Source organism: Metopolophium dirhodum, chromosome 2 (genome assembly GCF_019925205.1).
Source record: "Metopolophium dirhodum isolate CAU chromosome 2, ASM1992520v1, whole genome shotgun sequence".
Lineage (NCBI taxonomy): Eukaryota > Metazoa > Arthropoda > Insecta > Hemiptera > Aphididae > Metopolophium > Metopolophium dirhodum.
In genome coordinates, this window is record NC_083561.1 from 8508962 (window position 1) to 8536782 (window position 27821).

The window sequence follows — 27821 nt, forward strand, 5'->3', positions numbered from 1 at the left end:
GATTGTGTAGTGATTAGTGATTATAACAAGACACGCCCCTATCAGTCGATAACACGCCGCCGAATTGAGGGACCCCCACCCAACCAACTTAACTAAAAAGCATACGCACTGACGCACACCAGCACTCAGCAGCTTCCCTATCAGACCAGTAAACCACCGTCAATGGTTTCCAAAGCCTACACTACGCTTCACCATTCAAGCTGTTCGACTGTCTGACTATCTGACTATCTGAACTATATTATACGCCTGACCGTTGAATGATTCAGAAGACAATATATAATGTATCATTATTATAATAATATAATAGTTATGATATTACATATAGTTTTAGCAACGTAATAATATAGGTCTACAGTTCTACAACGACGAGGCGGCCGGCGGCGTGCCTTTCGACAATAATATTTTAATAATAATATTATAATTTCATCTCGTTTAAATACTCCTAGTGTAGCTGAAAATGTAAAATTTAAATAACCACGAACTAAAATATTATAATATATACCACAATTCGTGGTAAGTACGGAACGCGTAATCGCGAATTCGCGCCTTGCGTGACTGTACGTCGAAATTAAAAAGCTTTTGCGATCGATTCATTTATTAGTTTTTAAAATGTAATGCATTATCTACCTACCTACAGGCTATAATACATATACCTTTACATGGGAATACATTTGAATAGTAATATAGTATAACTTTTAGAAGTGTACTTAATATTATTTTTATAAATTATAGGTTAATATTGGCGTTAATATTATAATAGGCACGCAGGTTATAGCCAGTATAGGCATATGCACTTTAGAATTAACACGTATACCTAAGTATATTATTATATTATTATAACTTATTTACTTATTTGCTTAAAGCCTATACCTTCCTGGCTTCCTAGTACCTACTACCCATAGGCCATGGTCTATACTTCTATAGTTCTATAGGCTATAGCAATGGTGGCGCAGCAGGAGTAGACAATTATCTCACAGTTAAAGTGTGGTACCTACCTAATGACTATAATGGGTAGATAGTGAATACTGAGAAAGTATATTATAGGTAGGTTAAATATTTTGTTTATATATTATGTTACGACAAATTACATTAAACGGAAATTAACGTTATTCACCGGTCATTAACGTTAATTACCACACAGATTGGAAGGTACATTGTACACCACGATAGTATCTATAATCGTGTTGTACACTAACTATCGTTATAAACTAAATACATAACTTCATAAGTACTTACATAACTAGTGATTAACTACATATCAGTAGGCACCTATACTTAACTATCGTTTTTATCAAAATTAACTATAATAGATATTCACGGCGTACGTGAAATTAGCCTTCCTCCCAAATTAATTAATTTGAAAGTTGTGTTGTATTGTTGAAGTAAATCACAAACATTTACAAAAAGCTCTATACTGACGAAAATTAACTCCAAAAACTTGGTTGTCAATTCAATATCTATCTTAATAATTAGAGGGTTTACCTAAACCTGACTTCTTCAGTCATAGAGAAACAATAAGATAATATTCCATAGGTATCTGATTATATTATCAACATTTCCCATTTCATACCGCAATTATAAATATACATATCATTTATATGTATATGATTCACTTAAAAATCACAATAATCCCATATTTGCATAGGCAGGTAAATAACGTAGTTATACCTACTATTTATACTCCGATATATAATGTAATTTACCATAACATATTATATAAATATTATACTCATTGGTGAAAATAGAGGAGAGCTTTAGGGTCTAAGCCCCCAAAAATGTCAATAGCCCCCCCCCCCAAATCTCAAACACTTTTTGTGCCCAAGAATATAGGCACTAAATAATAATTAATACTAGGTCATATATTTTAGTAACTCAATCAGTCATCATATCAATACAAATAATAATATCGATATCAATGTAGGTCCAATTCGTTATTATCAAGACTCGCACTAACTCACTGTTAGATCTAGTAATACCAAGCAGAAGTCTATAGAATAAAGAGACAAACTCAGAAAACATTAATAAAGCTTTTTTCTATGAACAAACTTTTTATCATACATATAGGTACAGAAATCGAAAAGATACTAATACAAATTTAATTTCTATAAATAACAAAAAAGAGCGTAAATATTTTGTAAATTATATAGCGTCTATATATGTATATTAAGAAATCAAGTTGAAAATTCAAGCATTTTTACCTACTTTTTCAAAATGTGAAAACGAACGAAAAAATCACACACACACTTCATTGTAAAACTAATACATTCATCACTCCACTAAAATCTAAAAAAGTAAAAAAAAATTAAACACTTATATTCAGTAGGTACCACCTACCTTAAATCATATATTTTGGAAAAAATAAATTTTAATGAGAATGGGTAGATAGGAATATTAGATAAACTGCATAATATGTTCCAAAATAAATATTGATGTAATAATAGTCCCTATGGAAACTTTATCTAGCTTTAATATTAACAAAGGTGGGCAAGTAAGTACCGCTCTGATGTAAATTAGGTAGTTGTCGTGTTGGTCACTGTCACTGTAATGGATGTATCAAATTTGAATTCAATGATATAATATCATTGTATACGAAAAACAATTCCGAGCGAAGACGGAATCTGTCAGCCTATATATTACTACCTAACTAAATACTCAGTATATTTTATTTTTTTATTATGTATTTATTTATTTAGAAGGGTGGTCGCCCAATTACAATATAAATTAGTTTAATACTATAGGTACAATTTCTACACAAGATTAGGTATAGTTAAGCAATTTAAAAACGTAAGAGTTTAAAATTTTAAATACCTATTGAACATTAAAACATTAATAGTTGCATATACAAAGAGATCAATATTTACTTATTTAATAATATCAATATGATACAATACAACTGCTATTAAACTATTATCTCGATATTTATATAAAAAAAAAAAAAAACTATACTATTTTAAAATTAAAAATGTCTATAAATAGCTGCACATTAAAAACGTGCAAAATCGATTTTGTCGAAAACTGATATTAGGTAAAAATTTTCATTTTTCCTAAATATTTTATTTATTTTCCTAACACATTTTAATTTCGTCCTGTCGAATGCATCAACAACAATCAACTAGATTTATATTCCCACCAGATAGTTTTTTAAAGTTGAAAATCGAAGCATTATTTCGACTAGATACCTACTTATCGTGTACACAAACAATTATTTTACTGACAAAAAAGTTCACGCCACACCACTGATCTTTTATAATAGCCATTTGCCTATAATATATAGGTAATACACTAATACATATTATTATGACACATCAAAATCTAGTATAATGTATATAATAATATAATGCAAGTGATGGCGCTGTGGTTGACCGAAGTTATTATGTGTGCTGCGTCAAGCATCGTCTGGCGTCGCTGGCTCTCGGATGGTGACCAGCCGGGTTCTTGACGATGAATACCCCCACCCCCACGTAGGTAAGAATACGTCTTCCAACGATACCAATCGTACTCCCCCCCCCCATACACCTAATGACCCGTGTTTCCGAGTCAGGAAAAAAAATATACATATATATATAATATACCCGCAGGGCCGGAATGACCTGGCGAGTTACCGAAGAAAACGGTCGGTGGGCCGCGACAATTTTGGGCCGTTCAAGTCATGAGGACCGCTAAAAATATATGTTAATTAAAGTTAAAAGTTGAAGAAACGGAGAATATAAAAAAAAAAAACTATGCACGGAATAAGAACATATACCCAAGGGCCGCCAGTTGGTAAGTGGGCCGGTAAAGTAAGGAAAACTCGGTGGCCATAACGCCTTTAGGTAGAATTTCAGCAAAGAAAATTATGCCTGGAGGTGAACAAGCAAAAATAAAACACCAAATATTTCTGAATTGTGTGAATATATATATTATACCTACGATTATATGATACTTTTGTAGTTCGTAAATGGCTCGAATAAGTGATTAGTATTACAGTATATTTTAAGGATTGAATTTAAATTTGTTATATTTGTTTATATATTGAAAATTCTATATAAGTACCTACTTTTATACTAAGGCCATCTTGGAAAATATTTACAAAGAAAAATATTACAAAAAAAAAAAAAAATATTAAATATAAATATTATTCATATGTTTTATGTTGTATATGGCTTAAAAGACTTTTGAGGAGAGTACGCCTCCCAAGGAACCCCTCAATTTCTGACAATGATTTCATCAACTTACCAATACACTAAGCGATAATATAAAATAGCCTAACGGTAATGGTTTATGGTTATTTGTTATAACTTATAATTATTTATAAGTTTATAACGTTACTTTTAGGTAATTGATATTTCAATATTTGTAGCGTTGAAGTATAAAACAAAATATATGTATTTTACATTTTTTTATTTTTATCGTCAAATGTATCTATAGGTACACAGTATACTGTAAGGCGAAAACCATGTTAAAATATAAAGGTAGGTATATTACTGTTTAATGTTTTCGTACCTACTGATGTGTGTGTGTTCACACGCCCAACATAAAAAAAAAATAAAACCAACACTGAATATACAACAGTCAATAATATACGACACTATAATCTACATAATATTATATTATACATCGCACTATATAACATACAATATTACATTTTGTATACCTAGGTACCCATCATTGCGAGCACTCAATAAAATATCAATAACTCCACTAAACTCATATTAATAGGTATAATTAATAATAGACTGTTTTCTATTGTTATTATTTTTTCTGTTTTTAACCTATGTTAACAGATTGCACCTACTTATATTATGTTAATACTTATTAATAGGTAGGTAGGCAGGTATAAATATATAATACATAATTAATATACCATGGGACCGATAGGTATACTACTATACCACTTTACGTTCTATACCTATAAGCATGAAGCATCTATAAATTTTACTTGCTTAAACTTTAAACAAAAATAAACCACAAAAACATTTGTTGTAAAATAAAATAATTGATTGGTTAATTGTTATTACTTATTAGCTGTATAGGTAGGTAGTCAAAATAAATTCTAAAGTTAAAATTTGATAATTCATGAAAATATAAAATAATACCTATAGATAAGTATGCCTTTTAGTTTACTAACTAGTAACTACAGTAGAACCTCGATTATCCGTGACTCGATTATCCGTGTTTGCGATTAACCGTGCTCACTCTTCCAAAAATTTAAAAATAAGTATGGACTGTAAATATATATGTATAGTTATAATCGAACATTTTATATTACATAATACACGATATCGACAATTATATTAATGACATTTTTGACGATAATAATATGAAGATAAGCAATATTGTACATCGATTTTGACTTCCATGACATTATTGGCTTAAGAAAAATTAGAAGTGAAGTAAGGAAAATTATTTCAAACCAAAAAAAACAAAGACTGATAACTTTATATTTTAAGCCCTAATAACTTGTTATATAAAATTATTGTATGTATATTATGTATGTATACATATTTCTAATTATAATTGAATCAAATTTTTAAAATTTCATTATTATAAAATTGTACCTATGTATTTCTTATTAAAATTAAATAAAAATTTCATTATTATAAAAAGTCTCGATTAACCGTGATTTTCATTTATCCGTGTGACCCCCTCCCCATCATTACCCCGGATAATCGAGGTTCCACTGTACAAAAAAAAAATAAGGTAGGTACCTATACGGCTTGTGAAGTAGGTAGGTAAACACAATATCAAATATAGGTGCAAAGTAAATACTATTATATAGTACCTATGACCTATACGGATTATACGACCTACCTTGGCTATCTAATAAGTTCAGCACTAACTAGTGAATAACAGAATAACTTACCTTTCATAATAAATGCGATAATAAACGAATATTAAGTACCTATAGATATACAAATTATACAAATACAATAGGTACCGTACCTTAAAGCCTATAGGTAATAAAACTAAAACAATTATGATATTAGTAATAATTGTTTTCTTCATATTTTTAACCTTTAGTTCAAATGAAGTATCTTCGCTGGGAGGCCTCTCCAGTGGCGGGTTTAAGGGTACCTACATAATTAATAAAAGAAGAGGACTGCAATACCTACCAGTAATATACTCACGCATTTTTCCAGGGATTGTCCGTGTTGTAAAATTTAAAAAAGATCATGCCAATGTAATAGGTCATGTTATAGTTTAGGACAGTGATGTCCCGATGTCCGAACAAATTTATAGGTAGGGCCGCCAGAGGTCATTACATAGGCTGACGCTGCAATATACCTACATTAAATGCATGTATATTAGGTTTTATGATACGGGAGTGGTTGGATATAAAAGAACACTTAACATGAATATAGAAATATAAAAAATATTTGGTAATTGGTAGTGAAGAGATTATAGAACACTTTCTAGTTCATCCTAAAGAGGAATCGGTATAGTGGCGTAGTGGTAAATCATAGTAAATGATAATGTTGATTTTTCGTGAAGTTTTGTTAGTCTATAGAGAATTCTTATTTCCTATTCGACAGACAACAACAGACAATACTTTTACGGCTTTACTTCCATTCTAATAATACTCTATAGATTATAGTCCGTTGTCCATTGGGGTAAACAGTAAAAAAGTTGGGGATAAAAATTATTTAAAAAAAAATTTTTACTATAAAAATTATTATTAAATATACATTTACCATTATCATTTATCATAGATTCATAAGTCATAACTATTATTATAAGATTATTCAGTTATAATTATAATACTAGATACATCTCAATTTGGGGTATTGGCATATTACTGCAGCCATATACCGTATTTTTATTCCTAAATATCGTTTAAAGTTATAGGTATCCATACGTCGTAATAGTAAAAAAATAGACTTATATATGAGTCCACTGTTTATTGTTTAAAGGTAATAAAAACGAAGAGTTGGTTACAAAAGGAAAACACAGCAGGAAACAAAAAAATGTTTAGTATTCAATACAAGAAATTTGCTGAACGTAATTTTTTTTCGGATACAATATTATTACACATTGACTTTGGGCAGCGACCATATCCAGCTTACTCGTGAAATCATCGAATTTGATTTAGAAATAGATATTATGATGATGTTTTTATTAGGTAAGTTCCTATGTCTAAACAATTATGTACCGAAAGTCGAAAATACAACATTTAGGCTATAGATTTATATACAAATAACGATATAATAACATTTTGCGAATTATAATTTTATAATAATAGTACTGACTTATGTTAATGCTAAATTTATAATTAATAATAATATAGGTAACCAGGTAGGTATACAATAAATATTTATTTTTTTAATATCATTTTTTTCCTGAACTTTTTCTCTAATATCGCCCTTTCATCATTACATACCGAAACTAAATCTAACCAGTAACCACGAATTACAATTATACTTTTTAATTAGTGAACGAAGCCTTGAAGGTTTAAAATTATAAACATTTCTTAAACATTAATTGTAGGTAGATATAAGTAAAAATAATCTATACTAATATATAAAGCTGTAGAGTTTGTTTGTTTGTTAGTTTGAACGCGCTAATATAAGAAACTACTGGTTCGAATTAAAAATTTATTACAAGCTTGCATCAAATCGAATTTTCGCACATTGCCTACCAGGGTAGCTTACTGCAGTGAGTTACACCAAAAAGGAGTTGAACAATTACAATTTTTTAAGAGTTGTCATTTTTTACGGGCCATGAAAAGCGCAGGAGCACCTAGTCTTTTACATATATAGATAATAATAATAATTATAATTATAATATTTTTTTGCAATCAATAACAATTAGCAACCATTTAAATAAACAAAAAAAAAAATAAATGTATACTAACTACATAATCACGCATTTTCTACGACTTTGTTTTATTGTGCCGATATTCCCATTAACAATACCATGCCACGACTAAAGGTACGGTTTCCCTTGCGCGATCGCGAACGCGATCTGCGTTCTAAGATCGCGCGTCCCGATCGCGCGACTGCTGATACAATGTAAATTAATAGCGTTGGTTTCCCCTGCGCGATCGCGGTCGGCGATCTAAATTTGTTCGCGGCGCGAACGCGAACTGACTGGTCTCCGAGCAGACAAATCGCGTTCGCACCGCGATCGATGTGTTGTTTTGATGATATTATTTAATATTAATAATATGCAACTCATTTATGATTGAACACTCGTTGACATCGGTCGTTCAAAACATGAGTTCTTCAATGGTAAAATTTACTAAGGAGCAAGACGAGATATTGGTTGAATCTGTAGCTAAACACCCCCCAATTTATAATCCCCAAAGCAAAGATTATAAAGATTTGAACATACGGGATGCAATTTGGAAAGATATAAGTTGCAACGTTGGACGAAGTGGTAAGCAAAATATTATTATAAATATTGTTTGTAAAAAGTATTAAATTTGTAGGAATATAAATAACTTTGTTTTTACATTGAAATTATAATATATTATTATAATATTACGATTATAACAAGTGTACAACAGATAATTTAACTATTTAAGTTTAAAATAAATGATTATTTTCAAGATAAGACCATGACACTGTCTATTTATGATTGAGTATTTTAGAAGTGATGAAAGCACGTGTAGGTACATATATACAACAAGCAACAAGCTAAAAATAAATTATAATTTCTGGACATTTATTTTTATCGTGTATATTATAATATCAAAACTAATTTTAATCTCCGTGATATACATTATAATGAATTATGAATTATTTTTAAAATATTAAAATAGTAAAATAATTTTAAAAATGTAAGCATTTTTGTGTGATACGGTTACTTATATTAAACATTGTTAAAACTAATTATTTATTTATTTAAAAAAAAACACACACTAAGTATTGGTCGAAGTATTGGTAGATGATATTCTTGAAATTTGGTGATTTTGCCACGAGACTGCACCTTCTTGAATAAAAAATTGTTTAAATTTTTCTCTAACATCAAAACCATCTGCACTCGCAAAGCCACCTCTACTACATAAAGTGCCCATCTCAATACTTTGTCCTTCGTCATATTCATAGTAAATTTTATTACCTTTTTCTAAAAACGCATCTCTCAGCATATTGTGCAAACAACATGCGACAATAACTAAATCGTCGCATACTTCTACATCAATTGCTATTGCAGTATGAAATACTCTGAAAACTTGTGCTAATAAGCCAAATGCATTTTCCGTCACCCTACGACAACGACTCAACCTGTAATTAAAAATAGTTTTTGCTCTATCTTGTTTAGCCGTAGATCTAGAGTACGGTTTCATTATATGTCTGTGAAGTCTGAATGCTTCATCGCCAACAATAACAAACGGTGTAGAATTATCAAAGCCTGGTAGTTTTTCGTCACTTGGGAAATTAAAATTGCCAGAATAAATTTGTTGGCCCATTTTTGATTTTCCAAATATGCCACTGTCTCCTTCTTTACCATAGGATCCAACATCAATGACTAAAAATTTACAATTCGCATCTACCAATGCTAATAAGACGAGTGAAAAATGTTCTTTATAGTTAAAATATAAAGAACCGGTATTTTTTGGGCACTTCATTCGAATATGTTTACCATCGATTGCGCCAATACAATTTGGAAAATTCCATCTTGTCCAAAACTCTCGAGCTTTTTCTTTCATATTTAATTTACTCGGATTAGGTATAAAATGTGTCAACAGATGCTTTTTCATAGATTTTAAGGTATTTTGTATTATAATACTAATATAGCTGTGTGATATCCGGAAAGCAAAAGATAAAGAACGGTACGTTTCTCCAGAAGCTAAAAATCTAAAAAAAAAAATAATATATATTATATGCATGTCATTATTTATTTATTTATTTGAATCAAAATACACTAATAATACAATTTTATTTTTTATTTATTTATTTATTTATTTTTTTATTTACTTATTTATTTTATTTATATTTAAATTATATAAAATATTAAAAATATATATATAAATTTTTATATAAAAATAACACGATTGTTTTTTATTAATTATGTTTTTATTATTAATCAGTATTTTAATAACTCTTGTTCGAAATCGATTACGAATATTTATTTGTACTAGATGAAGACTGCAAGAGAAGGTACAAGAATATTAAAGATGCCTATTTAAAAAATAAACGGGCAAGAATAATGAATACTGGAGCAAGTGCCTCTTCAAAACCCTCAAAATGGCATTTAGCACCATTTTTAAGTTTTTTGGATACAATACCACAAGAAAGAAAGTAAGTACCTTATTACATATGATAGAGTGATTGATTTCAAGCGCAACACTAATTATTATTTATTTCCCAAACTATTAACTTTTTTCAAAAATTTTTTTTTTTTAATTTTTTGATACATATTATTTATTAATTGTAGTTAATTTTAATTTGGCTATAATAACAAATTATTAATATTTATTATTCATTTTAACAGCACAACATCAAATATATATGATACTGATAATAATGAAGATTCTGGCTCAGACGAAGAGGAAATAAATATCACACAAGATGATATTATACTGCAGTCATTACCAGTAACGCAATGTCCTCAATCTCCGTCGACTTCAAAAGCACAAAAATCGACTAATAAAAGAAAAAATTTAAATGTCACTGAATTATTAGAAAAAAGATCCAAAGAAAGAACAGAGCTGATGACACAACTAATTGCTAAAAAAAATACGGATGAGTACGATGATGTTGATCATTTTTTCAAAAGTTTAACTCTATCTGTCAAAAAGTTGCCACCACACTTAATTTCACAGGCGAAATTGAAAATGTTGACAATTGTGACTGACTTGGAACTTCAAGCTGCAAATAATCATGCACATAACGTCCACATCATACCTGGCAATCGCAGAGTATCATTACAGTCAAATAATTCTACTAGTAGTTCCCCATATTCTAACAACTTTACTCCATACAGTTATAGTCCACCTTCACTAGATTCACCATTATATTCAAATATTCAACAACAGTTCGGACCAGAAAATCCAACTACATTTACGCCTTTCCAGTCAGTTCAAAATATGAACAATGAATGGAACACCAATTCTCAAGAAATTTAACAATATATTTTAAAATATTATCTTATAAGGTATTTTGATTTTTTTTTTAATTAATTGTTCATAAGTCAATGAAATATATGATAAGGTAACTATTTTTATTTATTTTGATCAATAAAAAATTGATTTATTATTAACTTTGATACAAATTGTATATTAAAATAAAACAACAGTATTCCACAAATAAATTTATAAATCTGAGTTCTTATTTCATTTTACTTTATCTGTACCTATTTGAAAAATTGTACTTACCTCAATGTAACCGCCAATTTTTCTTCTGGTGATATGGGTTTCCTTATAAAAAATGTTGGATTTAATGTTAAATCATCTCTTATTAGATTCAAAATAAAATCGAACTGATTACGGTTTAATCTAAAAAATTCTCTAAACTTAATTTCATTATTTTTCAGATGGCCGTTGATAAGTATTTCATGATAACCTTCGGTACTCCTCTTTGTAAATAATGGATCATGCGGCTTTCTTTTTTCTTCCGACAAATACCGTAAGATCTCATCATCTTCTTCTTCTTCTAGCAAAAGAATTTTTAAGATTTCTTTATCGACTGTATCCATTATAATAATTTTTAAAAACGAACAGTACTCGTGCACCGTGAACTTAGCACTTCAAAATATCGAGTTCGACTGACGGACGACTGTTAAAATATAAATTATAAATCTTTGGGTCGCAACGTAGAATCGTCTAGAGCAAACCAACATGACGCGAACGCGATCTTATTTCGTAGTTCGCGTTCGCAGTTCGCGTTCGCGGTTTGCGTTCGCGATCGCGCAAGGGAAACCGTACCTTTAGACGATCAATTACATCACGACAAAGCCATAATGCAACTAGGATTCAATTATATATTATATATATAAAAATTAATGTTTGTGTGAAGATTAGACCTCTGTGAAGAAGATAGGCTAATTAAAAAATGGTTAAGTTTGGTTTTTACCAAGTTACCAAAAGTTATACCAAGTAAAAACGACAAACTTAGTATAACTTTGATATTTTAGAGATAATTCATACACTTACTTACAAATAGCACGGGGTCCGCCATCTACCACAGCCCACAGGTAGATTGCCTACCTGATAATATACTGCTGCGAATCAGAATTTTTATTCCGGGCAACAGAAAAGTTAAGATAAATCTAGAACATCCTACACCGAATATTAAATGACGCATTGAACTAAGTTTGAGTCATATAAAAGTTTGTAAGTACATTTAACGGGTAACAAAGTGCACGGGATCAGCTAGTTATTTATATTATGTAGAATATTCAATATTAGAATAATGGGTTTAGAAATTGATAGTTACCCACCCTGGTGTTGATTGTGTTTTGGTACCTACTACCTACTTAAAAGTTTGAACACGCCGCACAGTTCATAGACAATGCATTTTCATTATCGATTTAAAATGAATTACTAAATAATAAATTAATTCATATTTGTATACCTTCCCCTATATACTTACGTACCTACAACACCACCACGCTTATATTAACAAGTAATAATTGAAAATACCATGGCCTTTAATGCATTACCTACGCATGTAGACATTACCTATTTACCTCTCTACAATATACATATAATTTATAAACATTGAGTATAATCATTAAAATATATTATACTATAGTGAAACATGTACAGGTAAATAATTTATAACTTTTTACCATACATAATAAATAATACAAATTTTAATGTTTTAATCCTTATTAAAAAATATAATTTCACAGTCAGATTTTTTATTAGAAAAAAATATTTTTATTTATTCTAATTTTCTACCAAGACATTTTTTACAACACTCATTTCATGAGCTTCATTAACAAAAATATAAGTAGGCACAAATTGTTTTTTTTTGTTAATTTTGAATAAACCTAATCAATATAATGTATATTGATTATAGTTATAGACTTTTTGAAGTTTTGTAAAATATTTCTTATGTGGGGGCGTTCAAACAATTAAAAGAAAGACAAAATCTACTAAATGTCTTGGCGATTGATTTTGCTTTGTGTTTAATAGCATACCTTTGATGAAATTACTTATTATTATTAGTGAATATTTATCAATTATTATCATTTATCAATAGTGACAGTAAGAATAATAATAAAAAAAACACGAGTACCTGAAAACATGAGTGGCATAATGCATGCGTGTCCAATGCATACTATGATTAATTATGATTAGAGCCTAAGTAGCTATGACCTAAATATACTAATGCTTAAAAAAAGTCATTCAACAAAAACTAAATTGGTTGTTTATTATTTTTTTAATTTAAATAAATATAAATAAATTAGAAATTATAGGTATATTTTGGTATTTATTTATTTATGCATTTGTTCCATAATACATATTTGATCTGTAATAGTTTTAGTATCTTTGATACTAATTTATTTTTAATCTATTCCTTATTTGGGTATTTAGTTTTACCCAACTAAAATATAAAAATTTGGTTTAAAAAAAAAAAATTAATATTTATAAATAAGCATCTTTATACCGAGCTTTAAACCTAGTTCTTACTAGACATATTAACCCAATAATGAACGTTTATGGTAAATCCGTTCTTAGAGCAACCTACATAATACTCAGTTTATCGTTAGAAAAACGATGATCAAGTTTTAATTATTTATTGAGCTTATCAACTGTTGATTCAGTATGCCAGATAGGTTCTTTAAATTTTAAAATAAAAACATGTTTAAAAAAATATATAAAATTGTATATACAAGTCTATATTTCAATAAACCAAATAGTAAAAAGTGCCAAAATCCACTTATTACAAGCTACATAAATAAAATGTGGCAAGAGATTTGAGTTGTACATTTTTTTTTTTTACATAAACTTAATTTTGGTCAACTTAAGTAATTGATTTCATAAAAATAAAAAATAAACAAAAAATAAAATAAATATTCCTAAACACTAGAGTGGTGTATCCGTTTGGGTATGGTATATGCGCGGCTCCTGACGTCTTCTCCTTAACCGTTATCACACTGTACAGAATCACAGTTGCTGCTGAAGAATATACAATTGCCGTACCCGCTGTAACATATCAGGAACACTGCTACTAAGAACACTATGCTGCATATGGTGCACGGCTTCCGTTCCAAAAAGAATCCAGTCAAGTATAGAACCATGAACATGACATGCGTCTGCAATAGTGCAGGATTCAGTGGTTTTGGTATTAGTAGCACGGGTATCAACCATTGAAGACAGTACATGTTGGATATTGTGTGCGTATATTGAGGCTACGAAACTATGAAGTCCGAACTATGAAATACTAAACTAAAATCGATTCAGACAAATAAATAAATAATTTATTTAAGATGTTTATTGTTTAATGAAAAATGAAAATTGTAATTTTTCATTTTCATAATAATAATTGATAACGTGGTCGAGATAATATTCATGATTAGGCCATTGATTTTTCAGTGTCTCCTAAATATAAAACGACGTCTTGCTCTGGTTCATATTTAATCCACAAGAGAGAAGCACACGATGGTTTTCAAAGCATTGAACATGATAATAATATCGCACTGTCAGTACAGCAAGTTTTAGGCCATAACTCAAAAAAAGCAAATGTTCAGGAAATCAATATAAAAGTTTAGAATGAAATTACAATTTTTTCATCGACCAACAAATAATGTTAAGGATTCATATTTATAATTTTGTTGTGATTATATTCAAGTGATTTTTATCCTTGTCTATCTACACTTTTGTCATGGTACTTCTGTGTGACTTCAGCTTGAAAGAACAAAAATTTAAATTTTTCTTGTTATGGCTTTGTTGCACTACCTTTTTAATTGATTTTAATATTATTTTGGCCGTAAACAAAATGTATGAAGTATTAAAAATTATGATTTAATTAATATAATAATATTATTAAATACGTTGATGGTTGATATAAAAAAACGCTTATACTGCAAAATAAAATTATAGCATAATATAATATTTAGTTTATAAAATGAAGAACTTCAGTCTCTTGAATGTTTCCTTATTTTTAACAATATTAACATTACATTATAAAAACGTATGTATTAAATTATTATTAAATATTATAATTTTAAAATTATGATATTAATATCACTTTTAGTATTAAAATAAAAAATAGATAGGGGGGACGGAGTGGCCGAGAGGACTAAGGCGTCGGCTGCGATGCAGCCGACCCGAGTTCGATACCTTGGCCGCAGGCGGCATTTTTCTTCGGGCAAGTCACGGTGTCCGGAGAACAAGTGCCGCCATCCCCCCACCCGGGGCACAGCAGAAACCTACGAGTGCCCCATTAGAAATTCTGCCAAAACACAACACACACGTGTACCAACCTACCCAATTTAAAAACCTACAGTGCCCTCCCTCATACTCAATGGCCTATGTTGCCGCGGGTTACCCAATAAAAAAAAAAAAAAATAGATAACGTATTTTCTATCTCTTATAGTTTCCTTAGTTTTAACATTAACATTGAATTATAACAATTTTTATATTAAGTTATTATCATTACAAAATAATATTATAACTTTATAATTATAACTAGCTGACCCCGTGCATTTCGTTGACCTTAAAAAAATACAACCCTTTAAAAAATTGTGATTGTTCAAATCCTTTTGGATGTAACTCGCAGCAGTAAGTGCAATTCAGCCACCCTGGTAGGCAATTCGACTACATGTCGGATCGCGGACAAAGTGCGACAGCATATCAAGTAGATATATTATGTATACCTATCTATAATAATTATTATTATTATTATTTACATTCGTATATTATGTATTTATAATGTATAAGTATATATATTTTGTTATATAATAATAATGTATATATTACAAATCTTTTTTATTTTTTATTTATTATTATATAATTATTATCAAGTATGATGGAGAAAATCGTAATAAAAATTTACCAGACTTAATGGAATACGTCCCGCAAGTAGATGTACTCGTCTGCATTTGTTCTACGACAAAAATTGGCACTATGGCGTCTTGCTGGCATTTTTAATGACACACACAAATAGAAAATATTCGAATTAAAAAAAAAATAATATGGGTTGCTATAGGTTTTAGGATTTGAGAATAATATTTATTTATAATTATTATTTTTTAATTTGAATATTTTCTATTTGTTTTTGTCCATAGCAACCCATTAATAAACAAAAATGTCCATCGTAAATCTCAAAATTCCTTTTTAAGCACCTCCCGGGGGTGATTAATTCTCTTTTTAAATTAGCCTAAAACGTATACACAGAAAATTTGATCAAAATCGGTCGAGCCGTTTCGGAGGAGTTCAATAACTAACACCGTGACACGAAAATTTTATAATATATTAGATCATAATATCACTTTTTGTATTAAAATAAAAATAAATAACATTTATGCTGTCTCTTAGTTTCTTCGTTTTTCAAAATAAATCATTTATCCTCAATTTATCAATATTTTCTACTGCAGTGGTGAGTACCTATTGATCATCACGGAGAGTAGAATTATTATTTTTACTCGTAATAGTCTTATTAAAAATATTTTAATAATTTTTACATTTTGTAACATTATTATGATGTTAATTCAATAATACATATTTCCTAGTATTTATACTTTTGTTAGAAAAATACTATAATAAACTATTAAGTATTTACTCGGTTTTCCTTTATGTTAGGTATTTTAGGGATTTCAATAGATATTTTTGTATGACACAAACTTAAAAGTTTTTTAACTCTACCGCGAGAAATCATTATAATTATTATAATAATACAAAAATATACACAATTTAAATACTATGAACTAGAGTAATAGAGTATGGCTAGAGTAAAAATTAGTGTAATAAATGAATGATATTAATATATTATTTTTTGCTACGCTCGAAAATTGGCAACTTTAAATTTTCCATGTAATAATCTAATATTCTAATGCATTATGAATATAATATTATATAACCTAATAATACTATGTTTGTGATTAAATTATTTAAACCTTATTTTAATATTTATAGACACGCTATTGTACCTCATTATTTATTATTTATATTTTGTAATGTATTCTTTTAAAGTACAGGTACAAGCTTACATCTTTTCTGATCCCCCCCCCCCATCAATACAAAATGGATGTATATACTACTGACCCTATGTACTTGTTTCAGTAAACAAGCCACATTTGGTTATACGGCCAAATTGTACTTAGAAATTTAACATACAGATTGATTCTTATAATGAAACACTCATTATTTCAAAAAGTATTAATGTTTTTGAACATTTTTTTTACATAGTTTCAAGTTGTTAAAAAAAACGTTTTTATAAAAAAATATTTTTTAAAAATCGAATTTAGGGCGATTAGTTTATGAGTTTAAGTATTTAAAGTTTAGATTGGTGGAGTGGAGTAGTACGGGGTTACCCCGCAAAATGATCGATTTTTTTGTATCAAAATACTTAGAAAAATATACTGCTTTGGAATATGAAATTAAAACTCTGTGTTGTCATTCAAAAAATAAAAATAACTTAAAAAAATTATAAAGATAAAAAATAATTTAAAAAATGATTTAATGATAACGTTAGAATTAAAATAAAAAATCGGAGTTCGATGCGGCCTGTAAGAAGTCTTTTTTTTCAGATAAAAAAATATTTATCAAATAGATATTGGGTAGTAGATTAGTAGAAAAGTATTATAATTAAGGTAGCAACTAAAATATAAAATTTAATTTTCAAATTTGATAGAATTCGGAATATTTGAAAAACTGGCACCGGGCCTCTTAGTATAAGGAAGTAGATGGCGCCACTACCAAAAAAGAGAAAAACTACGAATTCATAGACACCAACCATAAACACAAAAATCATACATTTCGAGTTGTGACCTTATTGTACTGACCGTAATATTATAGTATGACAAATATGAAATAATACAATAGACATAGGGCGAAAGTATGTGTGGTATTGTATTTAGGCATTAGGCATTTAGCATACATAGTAGTTGTTCAATATAATTAATTACAATATTAACTTATTAACGAATAAATATTAAATACGAATATACCGATGCCGTTTAATTTGTCAATGTCGATAAATTAGGTTATTTAATAATATTATTGTTAAATATTTTATATCTATCCTACTTAGTACCTAGGTATTTGACTTAGGATAATGTAATGAAATGTTATCCTCAAGATTAATGAGTACTGAGAATGTGAGATTAGATTACACAATTACTGATGACTGATGAGTAGTGACGAAACATCCAACATGAATGACTAGGGCCAAGTCCGAATTAAAGACTATTAGGCCCTGGAACATCAGAAACTTACTTGGCTACTACTTTCTTAAAAAAATAATAAAATAATAATTTTTTTCCTTTGTAAATAATCAATTTTTTTCCATATAAAAAGCAAAATTTCCCAATTGTTTTCAAAAGCTCCAGGAAAAACAAACAAAAAATGAAGTAAAAACACTAAAAACTGAGATGTTTACGCAAATCAGTTTTCGAAAAAAAAATTTTGTTTTTAGTAAAACTAAAAAAATAACCCTAGATACATAAAATGTTCTCTAAATGTTTATTTTGGCAGTTTCTACTAGATTATTTTCAAACTAGGTATTTATAGACAAAAGAAAAATTTGAGTTCTATAAGTTTTTTTGAATTATTGTCGATAAAAAATTTTTTGCTCGATCACAAAACTTGAAAATATAATAAAACGTTCCTCATAAGTTGCCGTTAGTGGAAATTAAAAAAAAAATTGAGCGTAATCCACAACATTTTTTTATAAAGGTCTGAAGATAAATATTTGACAAAATTCATCAAAATCAATTTTTATTTTTTTTCTATAAATGTCAATAAAATTGTATTTGTTGGCCAAAAAAGTTTGAAAATTTATTTCAAGGCTCCTAATATATTGTTACAATGGCGTTTGACAATTATAAAAATATCCTTAGTCACTATTTTTTTTTTATAAGCATTTAAAGTTAAAATCTAAAACGGAAAATGCAGGAAAATTAGCAAATTATTTTGAGTTAAAAATTCATACAAATTTTTATTTTTAAATCCAAGATTTAAAAATGTAACACAAGATTCCTCATAAGTTTGTCAATTTTTATCAAAAAAAAATGTCTACAAGAAAATCAAATTAAATTTTTATGAGCATTTGAAGTTTATATTTTTACAACATTTGATATTCACTTGATTTCTCGTTTTCTACCTTAAAGTTTGGAAAATATTTCGACTCATTTTGAGCTGTTTACGGACATTTTCAATTTTACATTTTTTAGTTTTTTTTTCTATAATTTATTGTTAATAAAATTTTATTTGTTGGGTAAAAAATAGTTTTTTTAAAGTTAAAACTTACGATTAAAATCGGTGACATTGAATTAAGTTCATGCTACTTTTATGTGTTTGAATTGAGTCCAGCTTAATATTTTAATATCTTTGAATTGAGTCCGTATAGATAAAATGTCATAGCTACCCATATTATATAACCCATAATTATTATTATTTTTAATTAATTGACTTTTTATACTATTTATTACTATTTAAAAATAAACGGTGTAAAAAATCACACGCTTATTTTGGGAGATTACTCAGCCAACCTCCACCCGACTTAACTGGAACAACCTAACAACCTAACCTAATCTAACAATATTGGTCGGACTCAACTCCGATAACCCAAAAGTATTTACGGGACTCAATTCAATGTTAACCATTAAAAACCACCTGAGAATAACCACGAGTAATAAAAAGTTAGAATTGTTATCCATTAAGTCTGAGTTGACGCACCTGAATTTGTTTTAGGAGATAGTGTTCAAAGACTTTGCTTCAAAAAAAGCAAGGGACGTTAGTTTTTAGTTTAGTATACCTCTAGAAATAAATATTGTAAACATTTTAATTCAAGTTGAAGACTTGAAGTACCTATTTCTATTCATTATTATTACTACCTATAAGATTATTTTATCATTAGGTATCTATAAGGCGTTTATTATTATACGTAAACTATAATATTGTAATAACTTTTTGAAATTTATTTAATATAATAGTAACGTAGAATAAAATTTATAAGCGCACAAATAGTTGGAGACTTTTTAAGGCATAAAATTCTAAGCCCTAATGATGATTGTCCGGTCCACGAATCGTGATTGTGTACTTTTGATTATTTGTTTAGCGGTTGCTTGCTGCTATTCTTTAGGTAGGTTTTGCTCGTTTTTAACATCTACAATTTCAATGGAATATAATATTAGGTTTCAATTAAGGGCGAACTTTAATGTGCTTAAAAACTATATTATGATCTCACGTCTTATCGTTTATTCTGTTTAAATGTTTAATTGAAACCATTTATGCTATTTCTTTCTGTCCATTTAGGCAGTTGGGTCGTCCTATATTTCGTGTGGCTTTAGACCAATAATTGGAAAATCAGTTAATGTACTTCCCGATGCCCGATTACTATTTTGACTTAATTTGTTAGTTTTTTTCTAGGTTATATAGGAAACATGGGTTTTGATTTTTTACTTAAAATTCCCGGCTTCCCACGCCCATAGATGAAGCCATTCGTGTAAAGATACACTGGCATTGCTGGAACTTAACAGGCGCACTACCGTCCATTTAGATTAGTAGGTTTAGGGGGAAATTTTAAGAAGTTACTCTAGAACAGGGGTCGGCAAGTAATTTCTATTGGAGTCCTAAAGATTAAAATAATAAATCAATGAGGTCCAGTGAAAAAAATCTTTTTCAAATCTTTATATAATAAAAATAGCAGTATAAAAATAAAAATAATTATTCAGTTATTACAATTAATTTATATTAATAATTACAAAATTAAAAGTATGAAAAAAAATATATTTATTACAGTAAATTATTTAATGCGAAAAATTGCATTTATTTTCCTTAGCCAGCTTTTTGAAATCGGGAACTCGTGGAGAACAGCTTATGCGCAATGTGTCCTCAAGGTGAGAGTCTGTTAATTTTGTCCGATATTTGTTTTTCAAAAAATTAATTTTTGAAAACGATGCCTCACAAATGTATGTCGAACCAAACAAATATAAATTAAATTAAATAAATGTCTGTATTAATAATAATACTATTACAGAAAATAACATAATGAAGATGAAGTACAATGTTTTGACAGGGTCCATAGTCTTGCCTTCCGCGGTCCGGATCCGGACCGCGGTCCGCCAGTTGCCGATCCCTGCTCTAGAACTTCAAGTGATTTTATCTCTCATACACTAACTATTTTTATTAATGTACATATAGACATTAGCGCTCAATGTAAACTGCCAATATTTCAAATTTTCTGCTCCAACAGCCTTAACTTATAATTGTTAGTAATTAGGTACTATAGTACTATACAAAATATATATTGTCCATAATGTACATTATGTATTGTATTATTGTGACCTTTTATCACTCGTTATAATTAATAATAGTTACTAAGTTTTAGATATTTTTATATTGTAATTTTTTAGTGGTAATATGTCGCCTTCATATATTTTGTGGAAATAAGTTGTAAATTAATGAACAATGTTTTTTGTAATAATGTTAAGGTTTGACGCGGATTTTAAAAATCTCTTTATCATAAAATTATTTTGATTACGTTTGAATCAACAGTTATTTCAATTCCGGAGGAAACAAAAAAAACGTTTTGTTAAATAAAAATAAAATTTGTATTACTTTATTAAGTAATACACACATTTAGTTGTTTTAAACAGTAAACGATTTGACGTTTTCGTAGTATAATATTATACCTATAGGTATACTCTATAGTCTTTGTATAATATTTACTATGTATATGTGACATAAGTGTAACATATAGGTGCTTATTGTTATTTAGAGCAATTGATAGTTTACATAATGAATTATTAATTTGTATATTACTATATATTTAATAACTATAAACATTATTGGATTTAATTTAAATTTATATTTGATACAAAGCGTATTGTCTAATGGAAAAACGTACACTATTGAGTGTTATTTTAAAGTTTTTTTAATGTTACATCATAGTTTACTATATTTTAAAACATTAAGTCACCAAAAAATTTCAATACCTACCCATACATTTTATAAATGTTATTCTTTATTTGCTGTAAAATAAAATATTGTCTAAGATTTTTAAGGTCAATTAGATCATACAGGTTAGACTTATAGGTACTTGTTGATTGTTATAGGTATTTACAATTTTATAAGTAGATAATAACTTGTAACTAATACCAATTATGTAATACGTATGTCGAACATTGATTTTATAATAAACATTTATAATTTATTGAAAGAGTACAATATAAACAATAATTGATGCACTATATCTTTAATTATTATTCTGATCGTTTCATTACTCATGTTTCTAATCAGGTTATATTTTCTTTGCTTACTCTTGCGTCCCGCACATGCCACAATTCGAAGAGTACTTACATACAATATTATTATAAACTTATAGTTTTGGACGCTATAAATTTGTTTTAATATTAAGTATAATATAGGTAGGACGTAGGTACAATGTACATACTATGCTGTACCTACCTATTATATACATTATACATAGTTTAGGTACTTATAATTACGCCTTACGTTTTTATGTACCTACTTAACGTTTAAAGATTTATACATAGGCTATAGATTTATTGCAATTAGGTATATCTAAAAATGGTAAGTAGGAAGAACGTATAAAATCAAGTATCGAATTCTACTAATAAGTGTTTTTATTTTTATAAAACCACTCTGTAGTAGAGTAGTACCTAACCTATATATGAATATAATTTATCTATATCGTTTGATGCATTCTGAATTAGAAAAAATTAGGTATCATAATATACTATCATGGTATCTGTGCACATATAGACACAGTAGGTATTTAATATTGAAGTATCTAACAGTGTTCTGCAGGGATGAAAAAGTGTCATTAAAATATTGCACTTGAAAATATATATTATCATAGGTATTATTAGTTTTAATAGTTTCTGATTAGTTTATTTATTATTACTTTTTAGTAAATACTTACATATAGTTTAAACTTACCTATCGAATTTGATGATATGGCCATGCATCTTATGTCATTATTATTAATTTGTTTTTTAACTTTTAAAAATATAATTTTTAACCTTTTTTACACATATCTGTAGTGCCCTGCTTATACATTTAGATCACCTATAATGTATTAATTGATAACTTGTAAAAAAAATTACAAATAGGCAGTGGTCAGAAGTATAATAATATGAGCAGTTTGCATGTGCGCAAGTTTAATCTTTTTCATATTTTTTATATGGGTTGCGAATTGTGACCAACTGGTATCTATATAACATATTACTAAAATTTTAAGTATATTTTAGGGAGAAGTATTAAGTACTTAAGTATTTTAAGTGGTATCAATAGGTAAACTTTTTAAGGACCATATATTATTATGTTTTTTTTTCATCGTTAAAATTTGTTTCAAAACCATCTGTTTATTAGGTATTTATTTATTTATATTTATAAATATATTATTTTGGGGTTTATCATTGTAAAGTATCGCAAATCATATTGTAGACTAAAGAATTACGGTTTGATGTAGGTACTGGTCGGATTGGTGTGTCAATTTACTATAATACTTATGTTTCATTGTCAATTTATTGTATTGGAGACTTATCAGTTATCAGTTAACAATATTATGTCGTTGGCAGTAGGTTCTATTTTCTCGGGCCGGACGATCCATGAACTGCATGCCATGCACAGCGTATAATTTGTTTTCCGAACATAAGATCGTCGTCGACGCGGGGCAGTTGTTGTTTCAAGCCTGGACCCGGTAAAATTACATGTAATTGTTATGGTAATACCCTGCCGCCGCTACAATGTCGTACGTCGTATACTTTCAGAAAATTTAGAGTTCCCCAACGTATGCAATAATTTATGCACTGAATCACACCATATTTGACTATTTGAGTACATATATACATTTCTTTTCCAAAACAATAACATTACCTACTAAATGAAATGTCTGTATGTAAATAAACTACATGGAGTGGCGTTATAAGTAAGGTTAGTTGTTAATATTCATGTTAATCCATACTACTGCAGTAGTGGTTTTTGACACAAGGGCGGAGGGCAAAAATATTTTGCGTATACATATCTAACTTTTTTTCTGTTCGCAGGTACACGAGGAGTAATTTTATTTGATATAGACTTTATACCCATATAAAAAATAATTTGTATTTACAATTAGTGTAACAATATTATCATGTGAGTCTGAAGAGTAATCAGAAGTATCCGATGATAATATAATATTTAGTTAGAACTCAATTTAATATTCAAGATGTTCGTATTAAACAATACAAAATAAATTATCCATATGGGTATAAGATCAATAACTATAACTATGGAATATAAATTATGAATAATATATTATATTGTAACAATAAACAATAAACACAATAATTCTGCCAAAATAACTAAAATTATAATAGAACAACCAAAAGTAAAGACTCGAGTCTCGAGGGTTAAATTATTAAAAGTTAAACGCCTGTTTTAAGTCTCATTTATATATTTACAAGTTACAGCTACAATCTACATATTATGGCTGTTGCCAGTTGGTCACAGTTTCAAGCCATTGTTATTGTTTGACAACAAATAAGAAACTTCTGCACAAATTATACTTCTGACAACTATTTTAAATTACTTTAAAGACAATCGAATAATGACATTATGTACAATCTGTATGTACTATGCACGCACATTTTGACAATGTGTAATTTTCAAATTTTCATTAAACAAATTTATTTGTTTAACACAAAACGAATGTAACCGCTTGTAAAATATAAAAATACCATTAAAATTAATTTCAATAAATGTAAATAATACAAGATAATATTATATAATAATAATAATAATAATAATAATAAAGTAACAACGTATCAAAAAATAATTATTTAGATTAATACTACAACCTTGATTTATTAATATTTCGTGTAATAATTTGGACCGAGTTTTAACCGCTGAAATGTTGTACAGGTTATAATAATATTTGTGCCAGATTTTCCATTATTCTGTAGATTCCATTCGTCTTAAACATTGAATCGGTAATATGTTTTAATAACGTGAAATATTTACAAATATTATATACAATAATATACGTGTACAATATTCATAGATGCACCAATGCATGCAAAAAAATCAGGCATTCTTTCGAGCTTCGGGCCACTCTTCCAGGTCAGGGCTAGTGTAGTAGTGGGATTGATGACACGATATAATAATATCATATTTGTAACACACTTGTTGGTGTTGGACTTGACTCGTCTTACTCCACACGGTTACGTAAGGTTAATCGCACTTCTGAATAATTACCATGTAATTTATTATAATTAATCAAGTTATGGGGGTGGGGAGGAGGGAAGTCAGAAGTAAATATAGAGCGCACCTATGACATGATGTGCCTGCACATTACGATCGCACCTAATATTACTATTGTGTGCCTATTGGCTATGACTACCATCTACAGTTGTTGGTTCCGCAATTACGTTGACTTTTAACCATTGCGCATAAACACATGACATAAAAAAAATACGTATTACGATGATATAATATTATGTTATAACACATCTTCAAGAAGACGAAGATGGAGAAAAGTATACAAGAAGCAGTAGAAGACGAAGTGCAGGCATGAACGTTGTATAGGCAGAGGCAGAATCAAAAGCAGAAGAAGGTATAACCGCATAGCAGATTTGCCCGATTGCCAATTTCACCTCTCCCGCGGGCCGCGCGACCGGCCGGCGGCAGCCCCACTATCCGGCCGTCCGCGTCGGACCATTTTCCACCCGATTGGAGCGCACGAGACCCGCTCCGCCCCGGCCGTGCGCGCTAGACGCGCGGCACCGTGTCTGCCGCCCGAGATCGCGGCAGTCAGTCAGTCTCCGGTCCCGTGTATCACCGTCGTGGTCCGCTCGCGCAACGAGAACAAGCATAACGGCCGCTCGCTATACCGCAGTGCATGTGCGTGCGTACAACAGTGTTTCGAGTGTGTGTATCGCGATTTATACCGTCGCAGCCGCCGCTTGTCGTAATATTACGTATATATATATATGTAAGTACGATTAGCTATATATTATAATATAAATATAATACCTACTTATACCTACCGCGGCCACCCCGTGCGCGGGGGGGAATGTACGCTTGGCGTCCGGCCAACTGCGCGTAAAAATACGTAAAATATAATATAACACGCGACAGTACAATAATAATAACGATATATCGGTTAAATGGCCTGTGCTTTTCGGACGTTTCGCTGAACTCAATTAGCATTTGTTATATAATACATTAATTGTGTAATACAAGAGGAACGTCTTTCGTCGAAAAAATCAAAAAAATCAGATCGCGATGGTGTACCGCGATAACGTCTACGCCGTCGCGTCTCATTATGTCGCGGTGAGCGTCGTCATCATCTTGTCTTTCGCGGTCTTTTCATGGGCACCCGCCGACGCCGATCCGTCGGACACGACCGATCCGTGCTACGACGGAGATCGGGCTCGCCGGTGCGTTCCCGACTTTGTCAACGCCGCTTATGGCGGTCACGTGGAGTCGACCAGCACGTGTGGCGTGGGTGGTCCCGAGCGGTACTGCGAGCTGGGCCCCACGTCCCAGGGCGTCTGCCACACGTGCGACGACACGCAGCCCAAACGCCGTCACCCGGCCGCCTACCTGACCGACCCCAACAACCCGTACAACGCCACGTGCTGGCGGTCCGAGACGCTGTCCGCGCAACCGGTGGACCCGGCGTCGGCGCTACCGCCGCCCGATAACGTGACGCTCACACTGTCGCTGGGCAAAAAGTACGAGCTCACGTACATCAACCTGCAGTTCTGCCCAAAGGCCGCCAAACCGGACTCTATAGCAGTGTACAAGAGCATGGACTACGGTAAGACGTGGCAACCGTTCCAGTTCTACTCAGGACAGTGCCGCAAGGTATACGGCCGGCCCAACCGGGCCATCATCACCAAGGCCAACGAACAGGAGGCCCTGTGCACGGACTCTCACCGATTCAACGGGGCCGGGTCGTCGGCGTCCCGGGTCGCGTTCAGCACGTTAGAGGGCCGGCCCAGTGCCATCGACTTCGACAACAGCCCCGTGCTCCAGGACTGGGTGACGGCCACCGACGTGAAAATAATATTCAACCGGTTGCACTTCCCGTCCGCGCCTCCGGACTCGCCTGCCAGCGCTGCGGCAACCACCGCTAGCAGCACCGCCAGCACCACCACCAGCACGGCCACCAGCCTCGGCGCCACCGGGGTGGATCCAAAGTCTGATTCGGACGAACCACTCAACGGTAACAAGACGGGTGCCGATTTGCTCATGCTGAACCCGGACCAGGAGTTGCAAGGACATGAACCCGAAAAGACCACCGTCGTCGTTCCGGTGACCACCGCGTCGCCGTCCGCCGGTCGCACGTACCATTATGCGGTGTCCGATTTGTCCGTGGGCGGCCGGTGCAAGTGCAACGGACATGCGTCCAAGTGCATACCGTCAGGTCCCGGGGCGTCACTGGTATGCGACTGCAAGCACAACACCGCTGGACGAGACTGCGATCGGTGCAAGCCATTCCATTTCGACAGGCCCTGGGCTAGGGCCACTGTTCGCGATCCCAACGAATGTAAACGTAAGTACCTCAGCCGATTCAAACAAATATAATAGTTATTTTAAGTAATTATAATTATCTATACAATACGTAAGTCTGATATGAATACAGATATGATATTACGTATGCATAATTATTTTGAACCCCCTCCCCATCATTAAAAAAATATAAAGGTCATTTTTTTACAATAACAATTAGTTTATAATACCTATATACTATACACTTATATAGTAAAAACCCATA

The 27821-nt window shown here is 30.6% G+C and overlaps 4 protein-coding genes across 4 annotated transcripts in view; 2 read left to right on the plus strand and 2 right to left on the minus strand.

The window, feature by feature from the left end:
- Positions 1-7942: 7942 nt before the first annotated feature.
- Positions 7943-11284, plus strand: LOC132938983 (uncharacterized). The gene is made up of 3 exons (XM_061005967.1): positions 7943-8355; positions 10061-10220; positions 10414-11284. Exons 1-3 carry the CDS (start codon positions 8157-8159, stop codon positions 11045-11047), a joined length of 993 nt encoding a protein of 330 aa, XP_060861950.1. The 5' UTR covers positions 7943-8156; the 3' UTR covers positions 11048-11284.
- Positions 8390-11840, minus strand: LOC132938982 (uncharacterized). The gene is made up of 2 exons (XM_061005966.1): positions 11297-11840; positions 8390-9776 (listed from the first exon to the last, which is right to left on the minus strand). Exons 1-2 carry the CDS (start codon positions 11614-11616, stop codon positions 8840-8842), a joined length of 1257 nt encoding a protein of 418 aa, XP_060861949.1. The 5' UTR covers positions 11617-11840; the 3' UTR covers positions 8390-8839.
- A 1906-nt stretch (positions 11841-13746) lies between these two features.
- On the minus strand, positions 13747-14416 carry LOC132939035 (bladder cancer-associated protein). Its single transcript, XM_061006031.1, has one exon. It carries the CDS (start codon positions 14251-14253, stop codon positions 14011-14013), a length of 243 nt encoding a protein of 80 aa, XP_060862014.1. The 5' UTR covers positions 14254-14416; the 3' UTR covers positions 13747-14010.
- An 11417-nt stretch (positions 14417-25833) lies between these two features.
- Positions 25834-27821, plus strand: part of LOC132938382 (netrin-A-like) — a 75121-nt gene continuing 73133 nt past the window's right edge. The window contains exon 1 of the mRNA XM_061005175.1: positions 25834-27599. Within this exon, the coding sequence (XP_060861158.1) occupies positions 26324-27599 (1276 nt within the window). The 5' untranslated portion in view covers positions 25834-26323. The remainder of the gene's footprint in view (positions 27600-27821) is intronic.